Here is a 27,708-nt window from a genome sequence, read left to right on the forward strand (position 1 = left end):
TACAGAACTAACATTTTCATTTTATACATTCTCTTCAATTAATTTTCAATCGCTATTAGTAATGCTACTGAAGATTATGTAAGCCATTTGTTGAATTATTTGATAGCAATTTTCAATTCCTTGTCACTAAGCCACTATTCCAAGAGCAAAAAGAGGAAATAATCACTATTAATGCTGACATTTTTGGTGCTTCATATAAGTCTTTGAATTCTTTGGATTGGTTTGTCAAGGGGCGGACCGTTCTCATCCCCAAAAACGGAGATTAGTCGATTCCTAAGAATTACAGACTGATAACATGCTTAAATTCGTGTTATAAGTTGTTTACGAGCATCTTATACACACGAATACTCACCACAGTTGACCGAGTATCCGAACAAATATATGAGCAGAGAGGGTCGAAGAGAGGAGTCGCTGGATGTAAAGAGAACCTGCTTATCGGTAAATGTGTAACGCAGGACTCGAAACAGTGTACGCGTAACTTCTTTAATGCCTGGATCGATTACCGCAAGGTAGCCAACAAAATAGTAAGATACCTTGAGCAACAGATACCACTCTGACGGACTATCCTCGAAAAAGAGAGGTTTTATGTTTAGGTGGAGTCAAAAGATGTTTAAATCTTGAATTTAGATTAAGTAAATCGGTTCTGAAGGACACTTTTGTGTTTGGGTAAGCAGGTTTTCCAGTGGATATAACCTTATGGAATATAGAAGCAGAATGTAGAGATTTTTACTTGAGTATACCAGTTTTAGATTCATATAATCCTTTTTAAGAATCTGAGAAACACGTGTAGTGAATCCCAGAGAATTATCGACATAGAGGCATACATTTTTCGTAACGTCTCTATTTGATAATTGAACCTCATCGATGGAAATATTAATCAATTCGCTACAAGGTTTCTTTGCAGTCGGCCTAGCGAATAGCACGACATAAAGGGTCCATTACACGTTCAGTAATAATGTAATTACATATTGAAGCGGCAATGAAGGGTGTCCAGATATTTTGACTTTCGAGCATCATTCATAGCGAAGACATCATTATTTCGTCATTTCTGACTTCAGTATTTAAGTACGTATCCATCTCCTACAGAAGCTGAGAAAGAATAATTGTCACATGTTGGAGACGAACTCGCGACATTTTTTTTAATTCTTCATGTCAATAAGATTGCATTTTCTTGGACAATAAAGTATATGTCTATCTATCTATCCTTCCTTCATCCGGTAACGAAGTTTAACAAAACGGTTCATACATAATGCAATAATTATAGCTGGACATCCTTTTCTTAAAATCCATAATCGATGTGCTTTTTACGCCAGTCGAAACATAATGATGATGAAAAAATAATATCAGTAATAATGAACATGTAAGGTGCGGAAAATGATGACAAGGAAAGACGGGACAATTTTTAGAAATGATGTTTGTGCAATGATCTGCTGGAATGACATTATTACTGAACGTGTAACGAGCCCTTAAGATTTGTATGCATTACAGAGAGACAGTATTTATTTACATGATTCATGCCGCTATCATTCCAGTTTTTAGAACCTACCTCGTATATTAAAAACATACATATTACAAGAAAGTACGATCCTGTCTTACTTATCTTCTGTTCTTCGATTGTAACGATGTGTAAGTTATCTATTCCATTTTAATTGTATATACGTTGATCGATAGGAATTCCCAAATTCCCGCTTGAAGCTCGAAGCTACACTCAGTTATCAAAAGGTGACCCAAGGAGACGAGTCTTCTTAGCGTCGAACCTCTACTTGTTGATCTCAGTTTGTACAAATAAGTTGTCCAGTTTCGAATCCAAATGCGTTTTTAAAAACAGTTCCGAAATAAAATGAGTGACATCTGTTTAGTGAAGTTTTTCCTTTGTTTCTTTATTTTAATAAGTGAGTTCTATAAATAGTGTCTTATCGGGTTTTGATTATTTTTTCCAATGTAGTTTTAGATGTTATTGATGTTCCTGTAGTTAGCGGAAATTATCTGAATTCTTCTTTGGTTACATCGGATTTCTTAAGGACTAGGAGACAAGCTAGAAACTGTGCTGGGTGAGTTTGAAATTTAATTACGTCTTTTATGTATATACCTCAAAAATAATTTCTAAAATTGGTGGTTGCCGAATTATTTTTCAATATTTGGGATTACAGATAGACGGAAGGTCAAGCGAACTTGATTAAGTCGGTAATTTGCTAGTAAGACTATCATTAATTTACCATAACACTTTCCAGTGGCGTACAAAGGTTTGTATTGAAGTTGAATTTTTTTGAAATTTCGTTCAGTTCATAGTTATAAAAATACAAATTATTTAAGGAGTTAGTCAACATGAAAAATGAGAAGAACTTTACTTTACCGTAACTAGAAGTTTGTAGAAAGTGGTCTTTAAAAATGGGATAGTTGAATGTTTGAAATTTGACAATTATTGCTGTTATGTTGTTGATAGTTATCAGGGTCTGATTCAATTATGAAAGTGGACTATTACTCGTAAAAGATCTGTTGATGGATCTTCTAGAAGGCAGAAAAAATAATGACTAAATAGTCACGTCAGTGAATACAATGAATATCTTTGACTAGTTATTAATTGTGTAATACTTTTATCAATTATAAATGATACAGCACATTTTTTGAGTACAGTCGTGCCTAACGAAGCTATTTTGCAGTAGTTTGGTGAACAACACAATAAGTTGGACACTACATATTAAGTTTTGATAAGTTTTTCGAATATCAGAGCCAGGCTTATAATCGGTTTCATGATTATTTGACTTGGCGAAAACAAAGAGTAAAAATCAGAAGCATATTTTCAGGAGAAATAACCAATTATAAGGGTGTTCCTCAAGGTAGTGTCCTAGGTCCACTTGAATGATAATGAATTCATATGTGGATTATGAATTTATAAATTTACTCGCAGGTGACACATCACTAACATGCAGAGACACAGATTGCGATAGAGCTATTTATAAAATAAATTCCATTTTGGCCAGTGCTAAGAGGTATCAGTTAATTAATGAATTAAACTTGAATGTAGCTAAAACCGAAGCCATGATTACTAACAAATCCAAATACGCCAAAATCATGTTTATATTTATGAAAAAATGTCGAAAAAAAGTGGTTTTCCTGTAATCGCTGAGAACTTGTCAACAGATTAATTGTTTCTTGCAAATCTGATTGATGAAAGGAGATTTTTTCTCTCTTCCTATATTTCAAAAAGAACTTCCCACTAATTGCTACCTTCCCGTTAATACTCATATAAATATAATAAAAATTTCTTGTCTTCCTCCATCACAATGGAAATACCACCCATTCGTTAAATCGGCTTTCAAGTGATCAATCTAGTTTGTGTTAGAACTCGGCTTGTAGTTTTTTTTTTTTGAACATAATCAATTGAAAATACCTGTTCTTTTCAGATTCACATGTTCAACAACTGGGGAATGTATAGAAGAAGAAAAAAGGTGTGATGGTACCGTAGACTGCAGAGATGGTAGCGATGAGTTCAATGACTGCAAAGATGCCGTACAGTGAGTAAAATTGAATTAATTATGAAATTATCATGTGTGATCCAATCGGCTGATACTTGATGAAAATCCATAACGTATTCAAGAAACAATTCATTGTGAGTTTGACAATAATTTACCACACTGTAAAATAATCAAACTTAACTTTATTTCACTGTTAATATAACCAAACACTAGGTTAGGTTAGGTTAGGTCTAAAGTGAGTGGGTCTATTCGACCCTCCACCGCAACCCGCAAGGGTTTATTGTGGCTTACACCTATTCACACTCGACCAAATAAACCCAGCTTCTTAACGAAGCCGATTAGTTTGTATGGTGAGTGGTCTTTCCTGTTAGATGGTAAGAGTACGGCTCTGCCGAACTCTAAAAACATGATTCGCCTTGGAGTAAGCCAATCCTCGAAGATTTTGTCAGAAGTCCATAAATCTTCTTGCCATCCAGGTGTTCAATGTTTGTTTGGCAAAGCCTAGAGAGAGGCCAATGACAAGTTCTGGTCCGATCAAGCCGCTTGCAGCACCGTCCTTTGCAAGGGAGTCAGCAGCCTCATTGCCTTCCAGGCCATTATAGCCAGGAATCCTGACCAGAGACAACCTATTAAGTCTTCCTATAGAGGAGAGTCGTTTTTGGCAATTTGCCACCAATTTAGACGTTGCTCGGTAGAAGCTAAGAGCTTCCAACGCCGCTTGACTCTCCGAGAATATTTTTATTGACTTGTGTATGAGGTTGGATTTATCCAATATCTCCGCACACAATTCCATAGCGTAAATTACCGCTTGAAATACAGTCGCAAATTATTAGGCAGATATATATCTCTGTCCTGGCTCTGCGACTAAAAACACCTGCATCAGAACCGGAAGGTGTTTTTGATCATCTGTAAACCAACAACTAGCTGCTCTTAATATTTCCTTCTCCCGAAGGATCCAGTCCTCTCTACTCGATTTCGATACCTCATAACTAAGTTTACTAAGTGGGTGCCACAGGATTATCACTAGCCCTCTGGAAAAAGTTCATGAAAAAACCATGTAAGAGTAATTCTGATGTCACGAGAATACGTGAATTGTTTTACCCAGCTTTTCCATGAACTATGCGCGATTGCATTTGCGCCGTTCATGGAAGATATCAAGCATTTCATAAATCAGCCCGTGTTTACGGGGCTGATTATGATAACACCTAAGCGCCGTGATGTCCCTCGTCTGCGGGCTTTTCGGCAGAAAGAGCTTGAAGAATGTATATAACAGCCTTCTGATCGACCAATACCCGTACGTTGAGAAAACGCAAGATTTGCCGAAAACATCGCCGGTGTCTGTGAGAGTGTGCAGAAGAATCGGAGGCAGACGATTTCACGTAGCTCACAAGAACTCGGCCTTTTGCAGACCACAACTTGGCAAATTTGCATCGTTACTTCGGCCTGCACCCGTACAAAATCCTACTGAACAAGGAACTGAAAGTAAACGACGTGTGTTCGCTGAATGGTCTCTGGAGCAGTTAGCAATTGACCCTCATTTTCATCGAAAAACCATGTTCATCAATGAGGCCCATTTCTGGATGAATGGGTAAGTGAACAAACAAAATTGTCGAGTTTGGGACGATACCAATCTATAGGAGATCCAAGAGCGTCCAATGCATTCCGAAAAAGGCACTGTTTGGTGTGGATTTTGGGCTGGCGGCGTCATCGGTCCATATTCGGTCCATCCTGAATTGGATGATCTGGATACCACCGACATATGGTTTCAACAGAACGGCGCTACGTGCCATACAGCTGATGCCACATTGGATATCTCTGTATCTGTAGAGTAGGGAGGGTGAGTGTAAACCCACAACACTTGGCCACATGTGACCCATTGTACATCCTCCCGAGGAGTTGTCCTCCTAGGTCATCGTCCATCCTGTCCTTTCCAGGAAGGTGGACAAGTCACTAGGAGACATCTCCTTTATATTGACAGGTGTAGGTCAAGACTCGCCGAACACACACTCTCTGTGGCAACCTTGAGACGTCTCACGGTGGCCTCCGCGAAGGTTTAGGAAGGTGCAGCGACAATACTGTCGTTGCGCGGCTTCTTCAACCCTCTTGGGGTTCTCTCCGTGGGGGTGCACAATGTTAGAGTTCTATGGTTTTTATTGTGGTGACTGAAACTTCTGTTTTGGAGTTTACTGCGACATTCTCTTATGGCCAGACCTTCCGCAGTTATATCTAAAGTTTTGACTTCCAAAAGCTGTTGACTATTGAGAGATGCTGGTAATACTTCCAGAGTTCTTTCTCTTGTTATTCTCATCCAAGAGATGAGCCTTCACAAACTCCAAAGATAACTGTGATTGATCAATAGTTTCCAAAGCAGCCACAACAGCTTCAAATGATTTAGGTAAACTCAGTAACAAGTGACATATGGCATCGTAATCTTCTACATTAGCTCCAGATTCCTTCAATTCTCTGATAAGCTTATCAAACTGAAGAAGATACTGAGTCGTTTCATCATCTTCTTGGTGTCTGAGGTCAGTAATCTCCTTCGTATAAATAACTGACTTGGAATTGTGTTCCTTTCAAACACTGACTTCAAGGTATCAATAATTCCCTTGGCTGATTTTTGGTCTTCAGTATATTCTAGCTATTCAGCTGATATATGGTTGATTATGATAGCTTCACATTTTTTTTCCAGTTTACCCAAGACCCGTTTTTCCTCTGGTGTTTTCCCATTAGTAATGGTCGCTAAATCTTCTTCCACAAATAATTTCAAGTCATACTGATCAAGGATTGTTTCCAGCCTAAATTTCCAGCTGCCGAAATTTGTTCCATCGAATAAACATTTTGTTTAAGTTCCAGTTGTGTCTAAAATGTCACGTAGAGCTTCTAGAAAATTACTTCTTGGCCGATATTAACAATTCCAACTGTGCAGGGCATTAACTGGGCCCATAACCTCTTATTTGTGCATGAAATGGAGAACGTTATATTTCAAAATAAATGACAAAATACCGCAGTGGTTTTCCTTTTTATTACAAACTTACATCACTACCAAAGTTACTACTAATAGATAACGAAATCATGTCATATGACATGGAACATAAAAGCCATACAACTCTAACACATAAGTGAGGGAGCTTTCCTGCAGAGGCAGCCGGTTCCTTGCCTTTATTCAAGGCGGAGCTCTTGGCGCCCGCCGAAGGAAGTGCCCTTGTTGTTGAGGTGGAGTGGGGGAGGATGAGGGCGCTGCCACTCCTGCCTCCTTCGCTCTCTTTCTCCTTTTGGCCTCGGCGTCGTAAATGTGCTTACGCCTTGGCCTTTGTATTACATCACGAGGCGATCTGCTATGTCCAGCCTCATTCCAAGCGGTAGATTGTGGTGGACATTTCTGTTCATCCCCAACCACCGCCTTAGAAGGAGGTGAGCACTTCTGTCCAGCCTTGGGATTGGTTTTTGTTTTTTTCTGTTTTTGTGTTTGTTTCATTCATGTGTGTTCCCACGAGTAGCAAGGGAAGAGTTGGTCATCTCTGGCAGAGCCTCGCATTACCAGAGGTAGACTGATTGCAATGAGATTTCGCTCAGTTCCCTAAGGGGATCGTTCGTAACTGCATATCACCCTGCGGCCATTCAGCTGTCGGCACGATTTCTTACACCTTCGCTTGAGTAGGCTGGTCGACGGTGGCATATTTTGGAAAGGCTTTTGGGGAGTTTAAGATCCCCTCATCCTACTGATTTCTGCCACTGAACAGGAGTCCAGCGACCCCGTCCGTAAGGCCACATTGGATTCCCGGACAGGGCCTCCAGTCCCCTGGCCGTTCCTCTATCCGCCACATTGGATATTCTGCACCAGCAATTCGAGGGCATGGTGATCTCACGCGGAGGTGAACTGGCCACCGAGATCGTACGATTTGACTCCATTGAACTTTTTCCTGTGTAGTTTTCCTAAGTCGCAGGTGTATGCGAATAAGCCACAAACCACGGCGGTCCTCAAAGCCAATATAAGCTATGACATCGGTCAAATTCTGCCTCACAAAATCATGTTTATTGAAGAACTGTATATTATTATTATTGTAGGTGTCCTGGGTATTTGTTCGTCTGCGACTATGGAGCTTGCATAGATGAGGACAAAAAATGTGATGGAAAAAAAGACTGCAGAGATAATTCCGATGAAGCTCATTGTGTAGCAGGAGAAGTGGCCAAGGAAGAGAGTAATTGCAAGTAAGCACATTCTTTGTGACGTTTGCACGTTTGTTTTTTAATAGAGTTTGTTTTTGATTAGAGTCATAAAATTTTGCCGATTGGAGCTAGAATGAGCAAAATTATATGAATCTATTCAAAAAACAAGTGAAATGAAATATAATGATTTTTTTTGTTGAGAATCATCTAAGTTTCAAAGATTTTTTCCAGTGAACTTCGCCTCTCAGGAGATGAAAAAATACATTTCTAGATTTTGCGTGGACATTTTTAGAATGTAATACTCATTTCAAAGTTTTTTTTCTGACCCTTCGAAAAAAAGTACAGAAGGTCCATTTTTCACCACTTGGTAGAATACATTTTTTGTACCCCTTCGTATTTTATATATTTGTCATTTGTCCTCGCTAATGAATTTGAATCAAAGTTGCATTAAAAATTTGAAAGAGAACTTTTGCCAATATGTTTATTGACTGAAAATATTCAAAAATTTTAATTCCTTCATTCAAGACCTTTTTCATAGAGCTGAATTAGACACAGACATTGATATAGGAAAGAGTAAATGTCCAACAACTCCAAATTTATAATAATAATGAATTTTACTATGTAGGACTTCCATTATCTAATATAACATAACATCACGTGGTCCCAAGCTGAGATCATCCACAGAGAAGAATACTGGTTTAAGAGAAAGTTCAAAGAAACTGCATATATGTTGTCCAACGACGCATTCAGCCAAGCTAGCGTAGAGATACGAACCATATGGACACCTTCATTCAAACTCGGAAAAACGGTCAACTCCCACTAAACCAGTGAAGCGGAAAATGGAAAGCGGGGATGAGTGAAAGTATTCGAACGATCATAAATAGTCATCTCTCGGAGAAATAGTCCATTCATCACCCGAACATTCGAAACATCGTGAAGTAACCGGATTTGAAATCTTTTTAGGTTTTATTTCATTTTTATTTCTTCAATTTTCAATTTTGATTTCGTTTGTTCTTTCAGAAATTTCAAATCAGATCAAAAACTGGAAGTCCAAACTAGTAAAATTCACTATGAAACATAGTCAACCACTATCAAACAAATTATAATGAATCCAATAACTTTTGCAACTTTTACAGATCGGATCAATTTCAGTGTTTGTCAGGTCAGTGCATATCTCTAGATGATAAATGCAACGGTCAAACCAACTGCGTGGATAAGTCTGACGAAACGAAAGAAACCTGTTTGAACATGTTCTGTCCGGGATACCTCTTCAAATGCGACTATGGCGCATGCGTGGACGGATACGCGCAGTGCAATGGTGTCAGAGATTGCGTCGACAATTCTGACGAAGAGGGTTGTCCAGGTGGAGAAGAAGTGAAGCCTACAACCGAAAGGGCCCCCACACCAACACCCCCCATTATTATTGGACCAGATGGGTGAGTTGTAGCATTAATTACCTTAACATCACTAAAACAGAAAGAGGTGACATGATGGTTATGGCTTTCGCGACCAAGGTTTTCAGTATCACTATTCAGGGTTTGAAGTTCGTCGATTTTTGGATTTGTTTCCTGACGTTTCGCTGGCCCAAGTGGCTTGCTTCTTAGGTAATTGTCAATAACACGAATGTTTTTGACAATTATCTAATCCAGGAACAGGTATTAGCACACCAAACTATCTGAGTCAACATAAATACGCTTTACGCAGCCGTAATGTCCAATCATTGGAGATAACTCAGGATGTAATGTGTGAGGTATATATAACCAAGAGGTATAGGATTTGATTTTCAAAACAACACAAAAAGTATGAAAAAATTGATAAAATCCTTATTGGAATCCATAGAACGATCAATATAATTTGATGTTTGAAGATGATTTCATGCAAATGTTGTCCGCGGCTCCGCTTTAGATGGCTCAAGCGCAAGGTCCAAAGGCGTTAAATCACACGATCTAGGCGGCCAATTGACGGGCCCCAAACGTGAGATAAACTGTTCACCGAAGGCGGCTTTTAATTGGGCCATTGTTTCGCGTGCCGTGTGGCTGGTGGCACCGTCTTGTTGAAACCACATGTCAGGCATGTCCAATTCTTCCATTTTGGGCAACAAAATGTCGTCAATCATCACACAGTAACGTTCCGGCCATTGTCGTCCTTGAAGAAGTACGGCCCGATGATGTCACCGACTTATAATCCACACCAAACAGTGACTTTTTCGGGATGCATCGGTAGCTCTTGCAATGCTTGTGGCTGGTCTTCACTCCAGATGCGGCAATTTTGCTTGTTAACTTTTCCATTCAACCAGAAATGAGCCTAGTCGCTGAACACAATTTCACGATAATTGCCAGCGCCCATTCACCAAATATTAGACGTTGTGGGAGGTCGTGTGGCTTCAATTCTCGCACCAGTTATATCTTATAAGGTTCTACACCCAAATCCTTTTGCAAAATTTTCCACGTAGTGGAGTAACAGAGGCCCGATTGCTACGAACAGCGGCGAATCAACATTTCACGGTCATCACGAACACTGGCGGATACAGCCGCAATATTTTCTTCGGTCCTCACTCTACGTATGCGTGTTGGTGGTTTAATGTCCAATAATGTAAACTGGGTTCGAAATTAAGTCACAAGCTTTCGAATAGCTCTCTCAGTAGGCCGACGAAACTGCCCATAAATTGGAAAAAGTGCACGATGCACTTTCTTCACCCAGCATGAATTTTGATAATAAAATTCAATAATTTGGAAGCGATGTTCATTCGTAAGTCGATTAATTCATGGTTGAATTATAGACCAAACTGAACAAGTTTGATAATGACACAGAACACGATCCATGCGTGATCTATCAAAAACAGTGTTGCCAAAAAGATAACAGCAAAAAATCACTCAGTATAATCCTGTGAAGAAGCTAGCCACTTGCGCCAGCGAAACGTCAGGAAAAAAATCCGAAAATCGACGGCCTTCAAACCCGAAATATTAACACAGAAAGAGGTGAATATTACTGCTTGATCTAGCTCTTCAAGATAATCACTTGGTGATCGAAACACGTGTCGAGGTGTTTAAATAACGATTTGGTGTTGGAAAAAACTCCAGTAATATTCATTACTACACCAAAGGTTCCAAACAGTGCATCATGGAGTACAGAAAGAGGTACTGCGAGATTATTTGCCTGAAAGGTTCACTGAACCACGACAAGTGTTTCACTATACGATAACTTCCACAAGCAGGATTGATGAATCACTTCTGAATTATAATCATTTTATGCTCCAATACCATCATTTATTACCACACTATATTTACATCTTTATTTCTGAAGATATCAAAAATATTCATACTAAATTGGTCCGAATTAGTTAACGTTCTGTACTTTTTCTCCTCGTGTCTTAAGATTGAGTTGAATTTGGATAGCCAAGAAATTTATACAGTCAAGTCAGAAACGAAATTTATCCGATTCTTAGAACAAGAAAAAAATTACCTTAAGCCAACCTAGTTTTTAACTTTTTGAAAGATTAAGTTCCTTCAGATGAACTAGTCAAGTCTGTACTTCTTTAAAATTCAAATAGAGTAAATAAAGTACAGCTAGCCTGATCGGTGAACAATAGATACAGAAAATATTTCGAGTTGTGGTTTGAAGAAGCAATTTCCATGACGCCATTCTTTCACTACAGTGATAAACATTTTGTTGTAATGGTTTATGATGAAGGTGAAAAATCCTCACTCTACAAAGTTTTTATATTATTTTTCATGAGTAGGTACAGCAGAAAAAACATACTAATTTGGTTAAATTTTATTCTAGGGGATGCAAATTACCAAATCACCCCGAAAATGGCAAGTGGACCATACAAAGTGGCACTTCTGTCCCTCCTGGACAAAATGTGGGTGTTAACACTCTCCTCTTGTATTTCTGTGATAAAGGGTACAAACTTTCCACCGAAGGTAACCTTGTGGCTTGTTTAGACAATGGTTGGAGTGGACCACACCCTACTTGCCTACGTAAGTAATTAATTGAACAAGAAAGCCTCTTTATATTTATCCGCCAAGCAAAAATTTGAAATCGGGAGGGGAAGGAAAAGAGAAGACAAAGTTGCTGACTAGAGCAAAAAAAATTAGATTCTAAATTGATGAGCAACAAAATAACTACTCAGTTGAATTTACAGCGATGATAACTGAAAAAGAAAAAATGAAGAAGTTTTTTGGATTGATGATGAAGTTGCATTTTCACAATCCCCGCAAACAAAACTGAAAGAATGAAATGTTTCCAGAATATAACAAATTACAGTATATATAAATTTTCAACCAATGCCTTTTTTAAAGAGGTATGACAACACTAAGGTCTCAATCGGCGTACTCCCAAGCGTCGACTGTGATTCCACCGAAAGGTCATCTTAGTTTCAAGCAGGTTGGAGCCCAGCTCCCTTACCCTTAGGACTGATGCTCGTCAGAAGGACGAGAGGGTCAAGACTGATTATTTGGTGGTGGTATGAAAGTCCTCAGACATCGTTATCGCCCTTCACGGTGAACCCCTACCTGGCTGGGATGTTTGGATGAAGATATTGTTCATCTTCTAACGGGGGACATGAGGGCCTCATTCGACAGAGTGTCTGGGCCTTCTATTCCAGGAGGGGTCATCTACAGTATAATCCATAGCTTCCCTGACTAACGGATTTTCATGATTTTCGGCATAATTAAGGACTTGCCGATTCCTCGACTGAATGGACTGCTGAATGGAAGGCAGCTGTGAATCTCTGCGGATGGCTTCATTCCGCACGAACCAAGGAGCATTCACAATCATCCTTATTAGCTTATTTTGCAATCTCTCCAAAATGGAGATATTTGACGGAGCCGCTTGTCCCCGGACGCCTGAAGCATACATGATGACAGGCTTGAACATCGTTTTGTAAATCGTAATTTTGTTTTACAGGCTTAATTTAGAACGTCTGTTGATCAGAAGGTACAGACTAGCTATCCGACCCTCGATCTTTGCCTTCACGGTTGTGATGTGCGGGTTCCACGCTCTATTAGAGGACCGAGGTACTTTACCCGCACTTGTCAGTCGATCTCCCTTCCAGAGATTCTCACTTTTCTGGCCGGAGAAGATAGCAATCTTTCCATGGTTATCGCCTGGGTCTTTTCCGAATCCACTCGGATCTTCCATTCAAGGTACCAGCGCTCGAGGTCGTCCAATACACGTTGCATGTAGACGACACATAGCTCCCGATCCATGGAAGACGAGAGGAGAGCCGTGTCATCGACGTACAGATATCTTCACACGCTCTGACCTTGGAAGGTCACTGGTGTAAAGTGAATACAGCGTCGGCAAGAGGACGCCCCCTGTGGCACTCCAGCGAGGATCTCTCTGTTGTCAGACAGAGAGCCTTCTACTCTAACCTGAAACGTTCTGTCTTTCAGGAAAGACCCAATCCACCGGATCAGGCCCCGAGGCAGGTCGAACGCAATTAGTTTATGCAAAAGGCCTTCATGCTATACACGGTCGAAGGCCTTCGAAATGTCTATCAAAATGATATGAACTTTTTAGTTTTGATTTAGTTCTGCCATGGTATTTTCAACCAATCTCAGAGCCTGTAACTCAGTGAATAGTTCTCTCCTGAAGCCGATTCGTTCGTCATGCAGAACATTTCGGTCCTTAACTTCTTCGTTGAGTCTTTGCAGAACAACTCTTTCAGCCAGCTTAGCCGCCGACGAGAGCAGACTAATCGGGCGATAGTTCTGTGGGGTTCTGACCCTGTTTTGGGATCACGACGAGGATCGCATGCTTCCAACAGCATATCGCGGTCGATGTCATCGTCGTCTTCCACGTTAAGTTGAAACTGACGTTCCATCGTGTCTGCAAAGGCTAACGCTTTGTCGGCGGGACTGTGGTTCCACAGGCTCTGGTCTGGTATTTATGTACCTAGACGAGTGTAGGGGCAAACCGGTAGTGGAAGCAAGGGTGGAGATGTTAGTGGGAACGGGGATGTGACTTATAGAATCTAGGTTTGCTATGTTGTCAGACGTATGGCGTAGAAGTAATGATCTCCATGAATGAGGTAGTATTTATGAATTACCTCATTTGTTGAGGCAGTTGCAATGTTTTTTAATTTCAATAGAGTCGCGGAATATCCTGGTCTGGAGAGTTTTTTCGGTGGCAATCATTTTGGTGGTTTCAAAGGTTATTGTGTGGCCTGTTTGACGATGATGTTTAAAGAGGGGTGAGGCTGGATCTGATTTACAGACAGCAAGCTCATGTTCAAAGGCTCTGTTGGAGAATCTTCTTTTGGTCAGGCCGATGTAAGTCCTGCAGCAGTTGGTATTTCGTATATGCCCTGTGCTTCACTGGGTCACAGTATACTTATATACAGTAGTCCCACTTAGCGTCGGTCCCTTTCATGTTGGTGTCCAGGAGTTTCAGTTTTTACAATGCTGACTTATTTGCCACTAATGACATTTCTCCCTACTACAATCTTAACCAAAGCATCTAAACACTGCTCACCATAACAACTAGTCATATAAACTACTCAAAAAAATACAGTCGATGAAAACCATGTTGGGAACCTGAGAAAATTGTGCAAATGATAATTTTGCATTTGTGTGATAATCAAGTAACCCAAATCATTTGGACAGTGATGAACTATGTTTCAAGTAGATTTTAAAAATTCATGGGATCGGCAGGGTTAAACCCAGGAAGTTCGACAACTATGGAAAGGTTGCGTGCCTGTCTTGAACTCATCGTTTGCGCAGACCTGAGACTGCAACTCCTGGGTCTGCGTGTAGAAAATTCAAACCAAAAATCACCCGAAGTGGGATTACTGTATATAGAATACTGTGACTGGGTATTGTATCCTTAGATGTTCGTAAGAAAGTGGAAATTTTATGTTGGCTGTGAATACTGTTGTTATATGGTGCATCTTTAGAATTCGGCTCACTTTGTCGGTTACTCCATGAATATAAGGAAGAAAAACTTTCTGGTGGTTCGTATGTTTATGGACCTGTTTGAGATATGGGTTATGGGTTTGCTGAAGTTGGATGGATCTTTGGATTTGGGATTTATAATAGTCGTTTTGATCTATTGTGGCTGCCAGTGAGTCTGATAGATCTGCGTATGAGGAAATTTAGAACGGAATTTGATGCAGCAGGATGATGATGGGACTTAGCATTGGTGTAGTTTCCGGTAACAGTGTCTAAGAAGGAATCAATAAGAAACCAGTAACGATGGACCGACTGTTGACGTTTGAGAGTAGGCAGATTGAGACCTTAGTAAAGGTATTAAGGGAGAAATTAATTTCTTGATGAATTCCAACAATCAGTTGGTCGATAGCCGGGTGGTTCGACGTGGTTGAATTGTTCACTCAGTCAATTGGCCGATGTGTGAGTCGATAGTTCAAGCCCCAGACGAAACGCCCGATTTTCACTTGCTATCGTCCAATCCGTGTTAGGAATCACAAGTTAAAAGGTAAGACCTCGTTAGTCTATAGCTCCCACAAGTTTCGACTTCTGAGGGTTGTCGGTCTTAGGGGTGCGATAGCTGATTAACGGAAAAACATATTTTAAACAAAAATTCAAACACATTATGTATCTCATAAATAAATCAGTTGCGGATCTATGTTAATAAGATTTTTTCCTAAAATCATTCAAGGATTGCCGCCCATCAGGATTAGCATTCAACTATGCAACACCCTATATATCATTTTTTTTTCAGAACTATGCCCACCACTGTATACAACAGCTGTAACCAAGGTTAGGTGCTTTGGCAAGGATAAGACAGAAATCAAGTGCGACGAAGCCACAGATGGAAGCTCGGCCAAATTCGAATGTGCCACTTATTATGAACCGGCGGACAGACAGATATCGATTCGCTATTGTTGGTCAGGGTCTTGGAATTTACCGGCTCCTCAGTGTATACCAGGTCAGCCAATAACTATCAACTTCAATTTTTACATTAATGTATATAAGTGCGATGACGATGGAAAAAACTGCGTTCTAAAATCCAAACAACGGAAGTTTGAATACCAGGATGATGTGAATGCAAATTCGATAGTTTTTCCTAACGACTGAGTTGTTAGCTTTTTGCCTTGTCACTGAGAGGGATGAAGTTTCATTCTGAAATTGTATAATCCATTAAAATGTAAAATTTGTTCAATCCTTATCGTGCGTTTTTCAGAGGATGCAATTTAATTTTTTTGATGCTTAAGTTAAAGTTTGTGGGGTCCTGGGTCACATATTTTAAAAGTGATCAATACGAAGTTCCTTTACGAAATAAAACTGATAATTGCATATATAAATTATCATACTCAGAACCAACAGTGAATTTGTATAAACCAAAAAATGTATTAGATTTGAACACACTTTACAAACAAAAAATTTGTTTTTTCACTCATTCAATAACAAATAAATCAAACATAAATTTCATAGAAATCAATAATATTCATAGTCATAACACTAGACAAATGAAATTATTATCAGTTCTTGATTTCAAATCTAATTTTGGACAAAAAACAATTCATCATGATGGAATTATAATAAACAGTCCATTTCTTTAATGAAAATAAATAAATACATTATTTTGAAGTAAAATAGTTTCTTACTTGTCTGGAGTATTGTAGTGGTGCTCCACCTTTGGAATACAATATCCATATCGAATTCATTGGAATTTGCTTCGACGATTCCATTGATGAGAGAGTCAACACTAGTTTTCAGCTGTTCTTCCGGAATGGAAGGATGACCTGGGGGTTGTTTGTTATGTACACTACCGGTAGATGGTAATTTGGATACAAGTTCCCTCAATTTTTTTCTACAGATAGGACGATTCTACAGATAGGATATAAAAATCGCTTTAATTTTTTCTTCCAATGGACGAGAATTGACCATTTTATTGATTGTTGACGTGGTACCTAGTAAAACCGGAAACTAAATGAGAATTTTCTAACTGAACAATGATGTTCATTGTCGTACTGACATTTTTTGTCGTTTTTATAAACAAAAAATAACTCAACAAACCTTATCGGGTTGTTGGAATTGCCATATGGCAGATAAAAATAAATATTTCGATATCGATATCAATATTAACGAGTTTGTCTTCAGGAAACTATTAAATGTTTCGCCATGTTGTAGTAGGTGAAAATATTGACTTCATATTCTAGGGTTGTGAAGTATTTGTCAGGAATTTTGAAATGATGTATCACAAGACCCCCTTTCCATTTGATTTTTTTTCCAGACGACGCCCAGTCGCCATCTTGAACGTTTCATCTGTCAATTTCACTTCAAAATGAAGTATTCATACATTAATTTCATTATCCCAAATTTCAATTCTGTGAGTTGACCCGTTCAAAAAATAAAAGGGAGGGGCATTAAAGAAATGGACTGTATAATACAATTCTTGAAGAAATAAAACAATCTAAAACTGCTCCCAAATTTAAAAATTGTATGTGATGAATTGAAGTAAAAATACAGGATTATATGATTTTTGTATATCCAGAACTATCTAAACATTTTTATATTAATTATGAAAATTTCACATTTGACTGTTTGCCCATATTGATTATTCTATTCGTTTTTTCATTCAATTATTTATATTTCTTATAATTTTTTACTTCTTTATACCTATTAATAAATCTAATGTTAATAGCTTATAACAATTACTCGTGTTGCCTTCTTCAATATTTCATTATTTTGTTAAATTTGTATCTTCAGTTAATGTAGTTGCGTCCTGTTCATAAAAATTAAATGTTTTTTGGGATAATAAATCAGTGAAAAAATGTTTCTGCTCAATAATTAATCGTTAAAAATACCCAGTTTTTCATATTAATCATCATCTACTTAAAATATCGGCCAATTTTTTTTCCGTTACAAACGAGAGTTCTGCATGATGTGCACATTAAATGCTGCATGGAATTGTTCAATGCTATGTACATGGCGAACCTTCAGTGGGAAATGGTAAGGAGCTTCTGTCAATCTCGCATTCTTTCATGCTGGAACTAATAAGAGATCTGGTGGACCAGAGATCCAGGGGACTAACAAATATTGAAGTAAGCATTTTCACTATTCTTTACTAAACAGAACACTTACCTTGACATTTACACCTTAACACATTATAACATGAGGTTGCTTGCTTAAAACTGTTAACTCACATGCACCTGCTCACCATTTTTATTCACAGTCGTCATCAAATGTCTGATTATTCACATGCCACATCTTGCATCGACTTGGTTCCTCCTGCAGATGAAAATCTGCTCTGGTCATTCATTATTCCACTATAATAGTTGGACTGAAAATTACAAATCTTTAGAAACTCTACGAGGTGTCTTATTGTCTTGTGGTTTCAAATATAAAAAATTGAACAATCGGATGGTCATAATGGAATCGACACGCATTGTTCAACTCCGACAAGAATATTTGAGGCGAATGAAAAGCTACCGAGAATCCAGCAGACATATAATCTACCTCGACGAAACTTGGTTTGACACCCATGATGTTGTTGAATATGGCTGGGTAGACGAAACCAAGTATGGTGCTTTGAACACACCATCTTTAAGGGGAAAACGTGTTATAATTTTGCATGCCGGGAATGAAAGTGGTGTCGTACCTGACGCTTTGCTTCTGTCGGTTAAAAATATAAAAGATGCGTCAGTTAATTACCACGAAGACATGACTGCGGATTTATTCGAAACCTGGTTCAGTGAGCAGCTTCTCCCAAGTATTCCTCCAAACTCGGTTATATATAGTTATGGATAACGCTTCGTTCTCGGTTATTGACTACAATACCAAACAATAACACAAAAAAGCAGATATTGTTGATTTCATGCGAAATCATGACATGGAAATACCCGAAAAGATTCCAGCGAAAAAGGTATTACTGGCGACCATAAAACAACGTAATTTCAAAAAAGAGTATATTATTGAATCGATGTGTGAAACACGTGGTCATATTCTCTTACGTTTGCCTCCATACTATTGTGTGTTCAATCCAATTGAAATGGTTTGGGCCACAATGAAAGAAAGCTTGCGGAAATGTAATCAGTCACCGACTTTGAATGCTGTGGTGCTTGACAATATAAGGCGAGTGGTGAATGAAATAGGTAATAGTGATATGTGGAAGAACTGTGTGGCCCACGTTATAAAAAAAGAGAACAAATATTATGTGCAAAGTTCCATAAATCCGATCGTTATTCAACCCGATGATGATTCCACCTCATCCGAATATAGCGAAGAAGAATTTTTATTTTTCTAGCAATTTTGTTGGCCTCTATCATTTTGTAAATATATGTTTGACGAGAATTCGGTGTGATTATTTGTGTTTTCATTGTATTTTAGAGTTTTCGACTCGGAAATGAACTGCCTTAAATTTCGAAGTTTTTCATAATTACCCATGGTGGAAAAATTCGGTTGAGATAACTTTTTCAGGGGGTAATCAATTGCTATGATTGTAAGAATAAGTAACTGAAAAACTACCACTGAAAGATAATATGCCGCCGCCTATGCCGAGGCGGGAATTCCTTCTCTGTGCTGTTCCAATTTGTATTGGAAATACTATACCACGAAATAAGAAACATAAATAAAAATAATAATTTGTGATTGCCCTCTGAATAGAGTTGATAAATAAATTTAATTGATCTGTTGTTTATTAATTTGTCCAGTGAGCAAATTCTTATCTGTATTGAGGAGGAATTTTCACTAAAGCACCTAAGAAACAGTTTCTGCACTTTAAAGTGTTTCTGTTCATTATAGTAGTACTGTGGATAAAATTGGTTTTTGCATGCAATTCTGTTTTGAAAACACATTGAAACTATTAATATCTTCTGGATGTTTGTGTTTTTGTTGTTGGTAATCATGTTCAAGTTTTTGTTCTGCTAATGTAGGTACTAGTCTTCTTGAATTCTACTTGGCGTTTGGTTTTTCACATTATTATTGTTTTGGTTCACCAGTTTTTTTTATTTTCGATGTTTTTTTCGGTTAGGTATTTTCTTTGTTCTGACACAAATAATTTTCAACCTATTTTTATGTATCATCTCATTATTACTAAGCAGTCTTGTGTTTTTACCAAAACATAAAGATAAGTTCTTGGAAGTAGGATCAAATAATACTTACCCTTTGCGGAATGCAAATATATGTTTCCCTATTCATAGACTAACACTAACAGAAAAGCATCCGTCATATGCATCAATCAAGTTTTTCAATAAATCACCACAAAATATAAAATCCTATGAGAGCCTTGAAAAATTTAATAAATGTGTGAAAGATTTCCTTATAGACTTGGAACCATATTCAATTCGAAAACATCTAGATTGCTGTTAACTTCGATTTATATTAAGATGTTTTTATTCTTTCGGCATACTGATGGATTTTCTTTTTAATGTTCGTACAATCTGTCTGACGTTGCATTTCATGTTTTTATGTTGCAGAACAATGTAAAGCATACCGTGTAATATAATTTATTATTATCATTATTGAGACAGTGCTTACCTAATTCTGAAACATACAGGATGTTAATTTGAAAACCTCCCACCCTTAATATCTTCCTTCCAGTAAACAATATGAGGAATCGAGAAAACAGGTCGATATTATTGTCAAGGGAAACATTTTCAACATCTACCCCTCCCTATTTTAAATGAGAAGAAAAGTTCAATTCTGCTTCTCATGGTACCCTGACAGATTGAGACCTTCTTGAAAAGGTCGAACGCGAAAGTGGAAGACCGTATTCACGAGGATACCAGGAAAATTATTTGTAATTAACCTTAATCATGTTGATATTTCTAGTTAATTATTTTTAGTAAGCACTGTCTAAGGATAGTTTGGGTTAACAAAATACCAGAATGTTCTATGAAAAAATGACAATTATTCACGGATTTCGAACTAGAAGTCCGTTGAGACCGGCCCTACTTTCTGTGAAATATTTCATATGAATTGAGTACACCATCTGCCTCAATTTGTATCTACTTCGATCTTAATTTCAGCAGGAAACTCCACTGCTTAAGCTGATTTTCTATAAATGAGATTTTCAAGAAAATATTCATAATTTTATTATTTTTCTTGCTACCTTTTCAGTTTGCGGAGAGAAGACGGTATCTGCAACACCTTTAATCGTGAATGGAGGCACTGTGGAAAAGGGAAACTATCCTTGGGTTACTGCCATCTTCCGACATAATGGTGAGATATTCCTGAATGTTTGCGGTGGCTCGATGTTGACACAAAAAGTTATTCTTACAGGTAAGTTCAAAACTTATTTTCATTAAGTCGGAAATCTATTCTCTAGATAGAAAAAGTTTCGCGTAGTGGAGTACTGGCTTGCTAAATGCGCCTCCACAGCACGCTTACGACAAGTAGTAGACATTTGTATGCACCTTTACTAGTCACGTTTTCTAATGCCCTCTTATGATGTACTGAAACCGTTTCAGTTGATTATTTTTTTGTTGTGGTTAACCCCCAACAAACTTATCGAAGCACGAAGCAGAAAGCGGAATTGTCTGTCCTGACATTATTATATCCTGATCGGGGACATTTATGTTTTTGAAGAAAACCGATGCCTGGGTTTTCATGGCATTGAATTGAACCTGGTTACTTTCACTCCAATTTGAAGTCACCTCTTGATCCTTATTAAGATCTGCATAGTTCATTTCGGTTAATTCAACTAAAAGCGACTTCACGTCACCGCGCCATCTCTTAGCGAACTTCTGCCGCACACAACGGTAGTAAGATACGTAGTAAAAGATCTTTTCCCATCAGCTCATAAGTTCAAGGTTAGGCAGGAGGGAAATGGAGGGCACCGCTCATTTCACTTTTTAAATATTCGTTCTCGATGTGAGGTTAGTTTTTTCAAGTATTTTTTCTAAGAGTGTGGTACGGAAGTCGCAGAGTATCGAATGGTAGAAGATTGCTTTGGGTTTTCAAAGAACTGTGCATTCCACGGGATCTTGCACCCGCATATTTTATTTTAGGTATGTAATTGTGACTGAAAGTGTTACTTGCTTAGTGAATAATGTTTTAGGCCATGTGGCCGTGAAAGGTATCAGATCTCATTGTAACAAAATGTCCGTACTGAGACGCATATTTTATTTTAAATACTCAAAATCAGAAGCCATATAACTGTCATCCAGCATTACTTGTGAAATACAAATTGTAACTAACTGGTGTTTCCAATTCTTTTTCTCGTCACCCTACCGACCGGTGTATCCAAACCCTGCATCCTAAGAGGCTCCTGTGCAACCTCCTGCTGCCGGTAAGATGTGTCTCCAGCCTGTCTTGGAATCCAAATGGTATGACGTGACAAGTGTGCTGTCGTCAGCACAGTATTATATTGGAATCTTGGTTTTTCCAATTAGCTATTGATATACAATAAAAAAAGGGTTGGAGACAATGTGGCTCCCTGGGGAACACCAGCGTTGATGGTACAAATATTCGAAAGATATCCATCGACGGCCACTTGCAGGAAAAGTGGTAAATTTTCGTTTTGTGGACACCCGGCGATTTTGAAAAAATGTTTGACTGTACTTACGTATTTTGATGCGTAGATTACGAATCCGAAAGAAAAAAGCGGCGCACTCCCTTATTTAAAAAGTTACGGCCCTTCAAAGTTCAGAAAAGGTCAACTTTTCAGCCTTCTTTTTCACCAAATAAACTATTTAAAAACACAAGCATTTATTCACTAGGTCATCTCTACACCTTATTCCTCCTTCTTTAACACTTTTCACTTCAATAATCAACATTTTTCTTATAAAAATGTTAAAAAAAGTACGGAGCTGCTTTTTGGTTACATATCACTGTATTTTACGTTTTTAAGGTTAATGATATGGTTGATACAGTTGATACAGTCAATATTCCTAAAGTAATTCAAATGTTTTTTGCCTTCATTCTTTAGCTCATAAATTGGTTTTTGGCACTTTTCTTAAAATTACAACAAATGTACTGAGCATTTTTCTTAGGTATTTTCATAATCTGCTTTCTATTGCATCTATACCATAAAGTCTCATAGTTTAATTTGCACTCTTCATTGCAATTAGTACGTATTGTTGCTGCAAACACTCCTATTTGAACGAAATATAGAATTAAATTATTTCTTACTTTCACTAAATTATGAATTTCGTTCAAATTCATTTTGTATTTTTCTCTCACGTCAAACTAAAAATTCAAATCTACGAATTTAAAATAGTAGGTGACGACAAATACCAACCGCTTTTTTCTGAAATATCAAATGTCACTAGTATCTAACCTACAAATATAAGAGTGTCACTAGGAGAAGCATTCGTTTTTAAATTCAGTTTTTTTATAAGAAAAATGTTGATTATTGAAGTGAAAAATGTCAATGAAGGAGGAATGAGGTGTAAAGGTGACCTAGTGATTAAATGCTTGTGTTTTCAAATAGTTTATTTGGTGAAAAAGAAGGCTGAAAAGTTGCCTTTTTCTGGACTTTGAAGGGCCGTAACTTTTTAAATAAGGGAGAGCGCCGCTTTTTTCTTTCGGATTCGTAATCTACGCATCAAAATACGTAAGTACAGTCAAAATTTTTTTCAAAATCGCCGGGTGTCCACAAAACGAAAATTTACCATTTTCATACCTCAGCCACCATATTCACCAAATTTGGGCCCCTGCGACTTTTCCCTCTTCTTAAGATTGCAGACGACCCATGAAAGGAAGGCGTTTGGCGACTATTGGGGAGTCAAAAGCCGAATCACTGAAAGAGCTCAAGACATACCAAAAAGTGCATATCAGAACTACTTTGAGAATTGGAAAAGACGCTGGACTACACTGAGGACTACTTTGAAAATTTACCTCTTTTTTCAACAGAATCGTACATAATCTATGAGTTTTAATTCATTTTTAAGATTAAGTATTGATGTTTTATCTGGATATAATGAAAAGAAGGTTTACTTTCGACAAATTTTGAAACATTTAGTTTGATTGGAGCATTTTCGAATGTGATACATACAAAGAGAGTAACTAATGGTTGTAATTGTAATTGTATTGTTTCAGCTGCCCACTGTGTGGCCAATGAGTATGGTCATGCTTTGGATCCTTCGATGATCAAAGTAGGAGTTGGGAAATTTTATAATGAGTACAAACATCCAAATGATACAGAAGCGCAGTATTCTGATGTGAGTTGGTCATATATCTTTCAAGTCACTCATCTTTTTGTCAAAAAAAATTCTCAAATTAGATTTGATTTGATTGCAGATCGTCAAAGTTATAGTCCACACAAAATATAAAGGGGACAGTCAACGTTTCTCTTCGGATATAGCCTTTTTGGTAACCAAAGATGTTCTGCTGTTGTCGAAAGTAGTCCAGCCTGTATGTTTCAGTAACTTGCCGAATATTCATCTAACTGTTAGGTCAATTGGAGTGGTGAGTTTTTCATTTATTGTTGTGCGGGATTGGAAACGTACTTATCCATCGAAAATTTCAATTGCTTCACAGAAACTAATACTACTAGTACTGGCATTGTTATATATATGTATTTGTATCGCCCTGTATCGGGAATCCATATATTGGTATAAAAACCAGCTTTCTTTTTATATGTTTGTACCTCGATTCCCGACCCACAAAGGTTGAACACTTCATGTTTAAGGTTATTAATAAATCACACCCAAATTAGTGCAGTTTATTATTTAAATTCTATGTGAATATTCAAATTAATATCCATATAGACCATGCATAGTATGATTTTTTGTAGAAATACTAGTTCGATTAAGAAGTTGAAGATGTCCTTCAATATAACTTTCTCGTCCCTCCTGGTATGTGTATGTAAAACATACATACATTTGAAATTTCAAAGATGGGAACTGAACATGCTACAAAAAATAACCAATCAACCCAAATTCTGGGAAACTCCTGTTTTCAAATTAGATAGATTAAAACTGATGGTTGTGTCAAATTTTATGACAAACTCAATGGTTAAAACCGCATATCGATATCTGTTCATTTCTGAGTTACAACAACTTTTTGAAAATGCTAATTTTCGAAAAACATGCTGCAACTCAGAACCAGAATTTAGGTTGATTGGTTACTTTTGTAGCATGTTTAGTTCCCAACTTTGAAATTTTAAATGTAACACTTTGCATGTTTTTACATTTTTGGATACAACAAATATATATATTCATGAAATAATCATATCCTTATTGAATTAATTTTTGAAAATTTCGGAAAGAGAAATGTGGGACACGTTCAAAGAAAGAGAGAAAGCAATCAATTTATAAAAAAGTCTCCCCAGAAAGATGTGTAGCTATCTCAAAATACTCCTAATTATGATTTTCTGTATAGGAAAAGACTTATCATACACGTCCACTAACATGCTGTGAAATGATAAGAAAGGATTAACTTTGGCCAGAGTGCTCTCCCAGTCAATTCCGATACAATTCTGATAGAACGTATCATAGTTTGATCTACTATACACTCTACCATGTTTACATATGGTATGTTTCTTTGGCGACTCTAGAAGAACAGAACATGAAGCTATGTTTGTAGGCGTACAGAATTTTAAGAGGTCATTTATTTTTCTGAACAATGGATATTTACTCATCTTGAAATCATTTACCCCTACCATGACAATTATATATCCATTTTGAAAGCCATATCCAAGATCATCACATAAGATTACGATTTGATTTTTTTTTTCAACTTGATTATTTTGTATGTCTTGACTGGAATTCAAATTATAGCAGACCTACCTTCTTTTAGCCTAACATCTGTTGAAATATGAAAATTTCTCAAAGTTTTACATGAAGCTGCATAGATTTTATTTTCTTCGTCTGTTTTCCTGTTGGATATTTTTTCTTTCCTGTCATTTCTTGATAATATGTGCTTGGGTTGATCTTCATCTTTTGAATTCCGAATGATTTTTAATTTCAGTGAAAAATTTTCTTATTCCATATTTTCAGTTTCTTTCGAATTTGCTGGATTTTGTACTGAGAGAGTTTCTATGGATGTTAACATTTCTTTATTAATTTTGTTCAGTTCATTCAATTCCTCCTTCAATTTTGACATTTTCTTCAATGTTTCTTTCAATTCAACTTGGTAATTGTCATCACTCAGTGCTAATTTGTTTTTTTCAGATTTGAGCTTAGCCATTTCATTATCTTGGTTATTTAATTTACTTAGAAGATCCTCTTCCAAACTGGCAACTTCATCTTCAAAATCAGTTGAAGCTCTTCTTAGTCTCTTTATATTAGTGTCTTTTTCCTGATTATCAATAATCAATTTTTCCATTTCTTCATGTAGATACTACATGAATAAATGGAATTCTACAATGTCCTTCTTCAGCTTGTTGAAAAAGTACTTTAGAAACAAATACTTTTATATGAACACTGAATCATACAAAAAACTTTTCTCTATACAGTTTATATTCTAAACATGGAATCTTTATAAAAAATATGGGAAGAAAGCAATTAACTTCAAAATAAATTATCTATAAGGATGTGTAGATCACGTAGAGGTAGAGAAATAACTTCCAGACTCGAACTGGAAGAAAAAGCCGTCTCAAAATAACTGCTTTCATATAAACATTGAATTCTTTCCCAAAGAACGTATCTAATTATTGAAAACTTTGAAATATCTGAATATGCCTATACTTTCCAAACGATATAATGCTATATTCATTAAGTGATTTCATTATTAGGTTACAGGTTGGGGCTATACTGAGGCTGGAAAAGGTCCTTCGCCAGAACTAAAAGAAATATCCGTTCCATTCAAAGATGACGCCACCTGCAATACAGAATTGCCATCTGATTGGGCAGACAAATACAACGGTTATGACAAATTCTGCGCAGGACATTACAACAAGAGTAAGTTTGTTAACGATAAATAAGTTAATCAAGAATAATTCTCAGTATTGTGCTATCCCTCCACTAGCTTCATACTTGTGAAATTTTAATTTTTCTAATAGCTTAGGTCATCTATCGATTGAAAAGGGCTGCCTAGAAGTGGTAATTTGAGTTTTTGAAAAAAATCTGCCGGAGCCATATCAGGTGAATACATTGGCTGTTCGATAGGTTTGTTGAGTTTTTGGTCAGAAATTCGTTCACAATGATAACCTTGAATGGTGTGTTATTGTGGTGCAAAATCCATGAGTCTTCTTTCCACATTTTTGGTGTTTTTCGACTAATTTGCCGCATAACGTTCAGATAATATTCTTTATTTACTGTCTCACCTTCTGGCACCGTGGTTGGAGATTTGTCACTTTCTTGGTGGTTGTTCGTTGTGAGGTTTGACTCAGTACACCTCGAACCTCACTGTTTAAGAACCCTTTCATTTGGAGAACTTCGTTTACGTGGAATAAATTTCCTGAGATCGTTTTTTCCATATGAATTTAATTTCCAGCGATTCAAATCCAACGTAAATCACTTATTTTGCAAAGGCACCGCTCTTAGAGCGCTTCAATGATATTTCTGTAGTGCTTGTGGTTTGCCCTTCTAAAATAGTTCCTGCAAGTTCACTTTTTTGCAATCACCCAAAAAAATTGTACTATTTTGAAAGACGCAGGACTTAAATCCGGTGATCTAGCGACCCACTCGGCTGAACCATCCAATATAACAATTTGGTATTTTCAACATAATTATTTTACTCACTCTCAAGTATGTCCACTCTACACATATTAATTTTTTGTTATAGGCATAGCAGTATGTCAAGGAGACAGTGGAGGTGGTCTTGTATTCCAGAACCCAAGAGATGGAAGGTATTATGTCCACGGAATCGTGAGTGTGGGACGGAAATTGAATAATGTTGGATGCGACATACAAGTTAGCAGTCTGTACACAAAAGTTGCAGTACATTACGATCTACTAGAGCAGGTTGTTTCACAATATACAAGACTATGAATCTCAAAATTAAACAATTTTCAATTTTTAGCCTTGTTTTATTAATTGATAGAAACATCTCTAGTATACTTTACAGATAGAATAACGGCAAAGTCTAGTTGGTCAATTAAATTGACAGAAGCAGAGCCACAAATCAGGATTTGAGTTCTATTGAAAAGACATTTTCCCGCACAAGAACAATAATATTAGCTCTAGAGGCGAGACCCGCTAACCAAGTTAGCATCATCAGGCACTTCATTACGTGAAGAATATGAATTATTGATAAAGTCCTCGCATCTTAGT

At 37.3% G+C, this 27,708-nt stretch overlaps 1 protein-coding gene across 1 annotated transcript; it reads left to right on the top strand.

Annotated features, from left to right (window-relative positions):
• The first annotated feature begins 1,643 nt into the window (after positions 1-1,643).
• On the top strand, positions 1,644-27,454 carry LOC111507499 (clotting factor C). The gene is made up of 12 exons (XM_023162803.2): positions 1,644-1,892; positions 1,946-2,051; positions 3,405-3,515; positions 7,542-7,685; positions 8,780-9,079; positions 11,427-11,623; positions 15,327-15,533; positions 20,669-20,830; positions 23,591-23,712; positions 23,792-23,959; positions 26,229-26,394; positions 27,221-27,454. The coding sequence occupies exons 1-12, from the start codon at positions 1,841-1,843 to the stop codon at positions 27,424-27,426; spliced, it is 1,941 nt and encodes a 646-aa protein (XP_023018571.2). The 5' UTR covers positions 1,644-1,840; the 3' UTR covers positions 27,427-27,454.
• The last annotated feature ends 254 nt before the right edge of the window (positions 27,455-27,708 follow it).

Source organism: Leptinotarsa decemlineata, unplaced genomic scaffold, assembly GCF_025532065.1.
Source record: "Leptinotarsa decemlineata unplaced genomic scaffold, Ldec_3_MD MMD2_tig00026330_RagTag_RagTag, whole genome shotgun sequence".
Taxonomy (NCBI): Eukaryota; Metazoa; Arthropoda; class Insecta; order Coleoptera; family Chrysomelidae; genus Leptinotarsa; species Leptinotarsa decemlineata.

Bases quoted from the DNA above. Each gene is read 5' to 3' on its own strand.
- LOC111507499 (XM_023162803.2), top strand. From the start codon at position 1,841: ATGAGTGACATCTGTTTAGTGAAGTTTTTCCTTTGTTTCTTTATTTTA. The intron at 7,686-8,779 runs GTAAGCACATTC...CAACTTTTACAG, and splicing joins AAGGAAGAGAGTAATTGCAA to ATCGGATCAATTTCAGTGTT. The intron at 26,395-27,220 runs GTAAGTTTGTTA...TTTTTGTTATAG, and splicing joins CGCAGGACATTACAACAAGA to GCATAGCAGTATGTCAAGGA.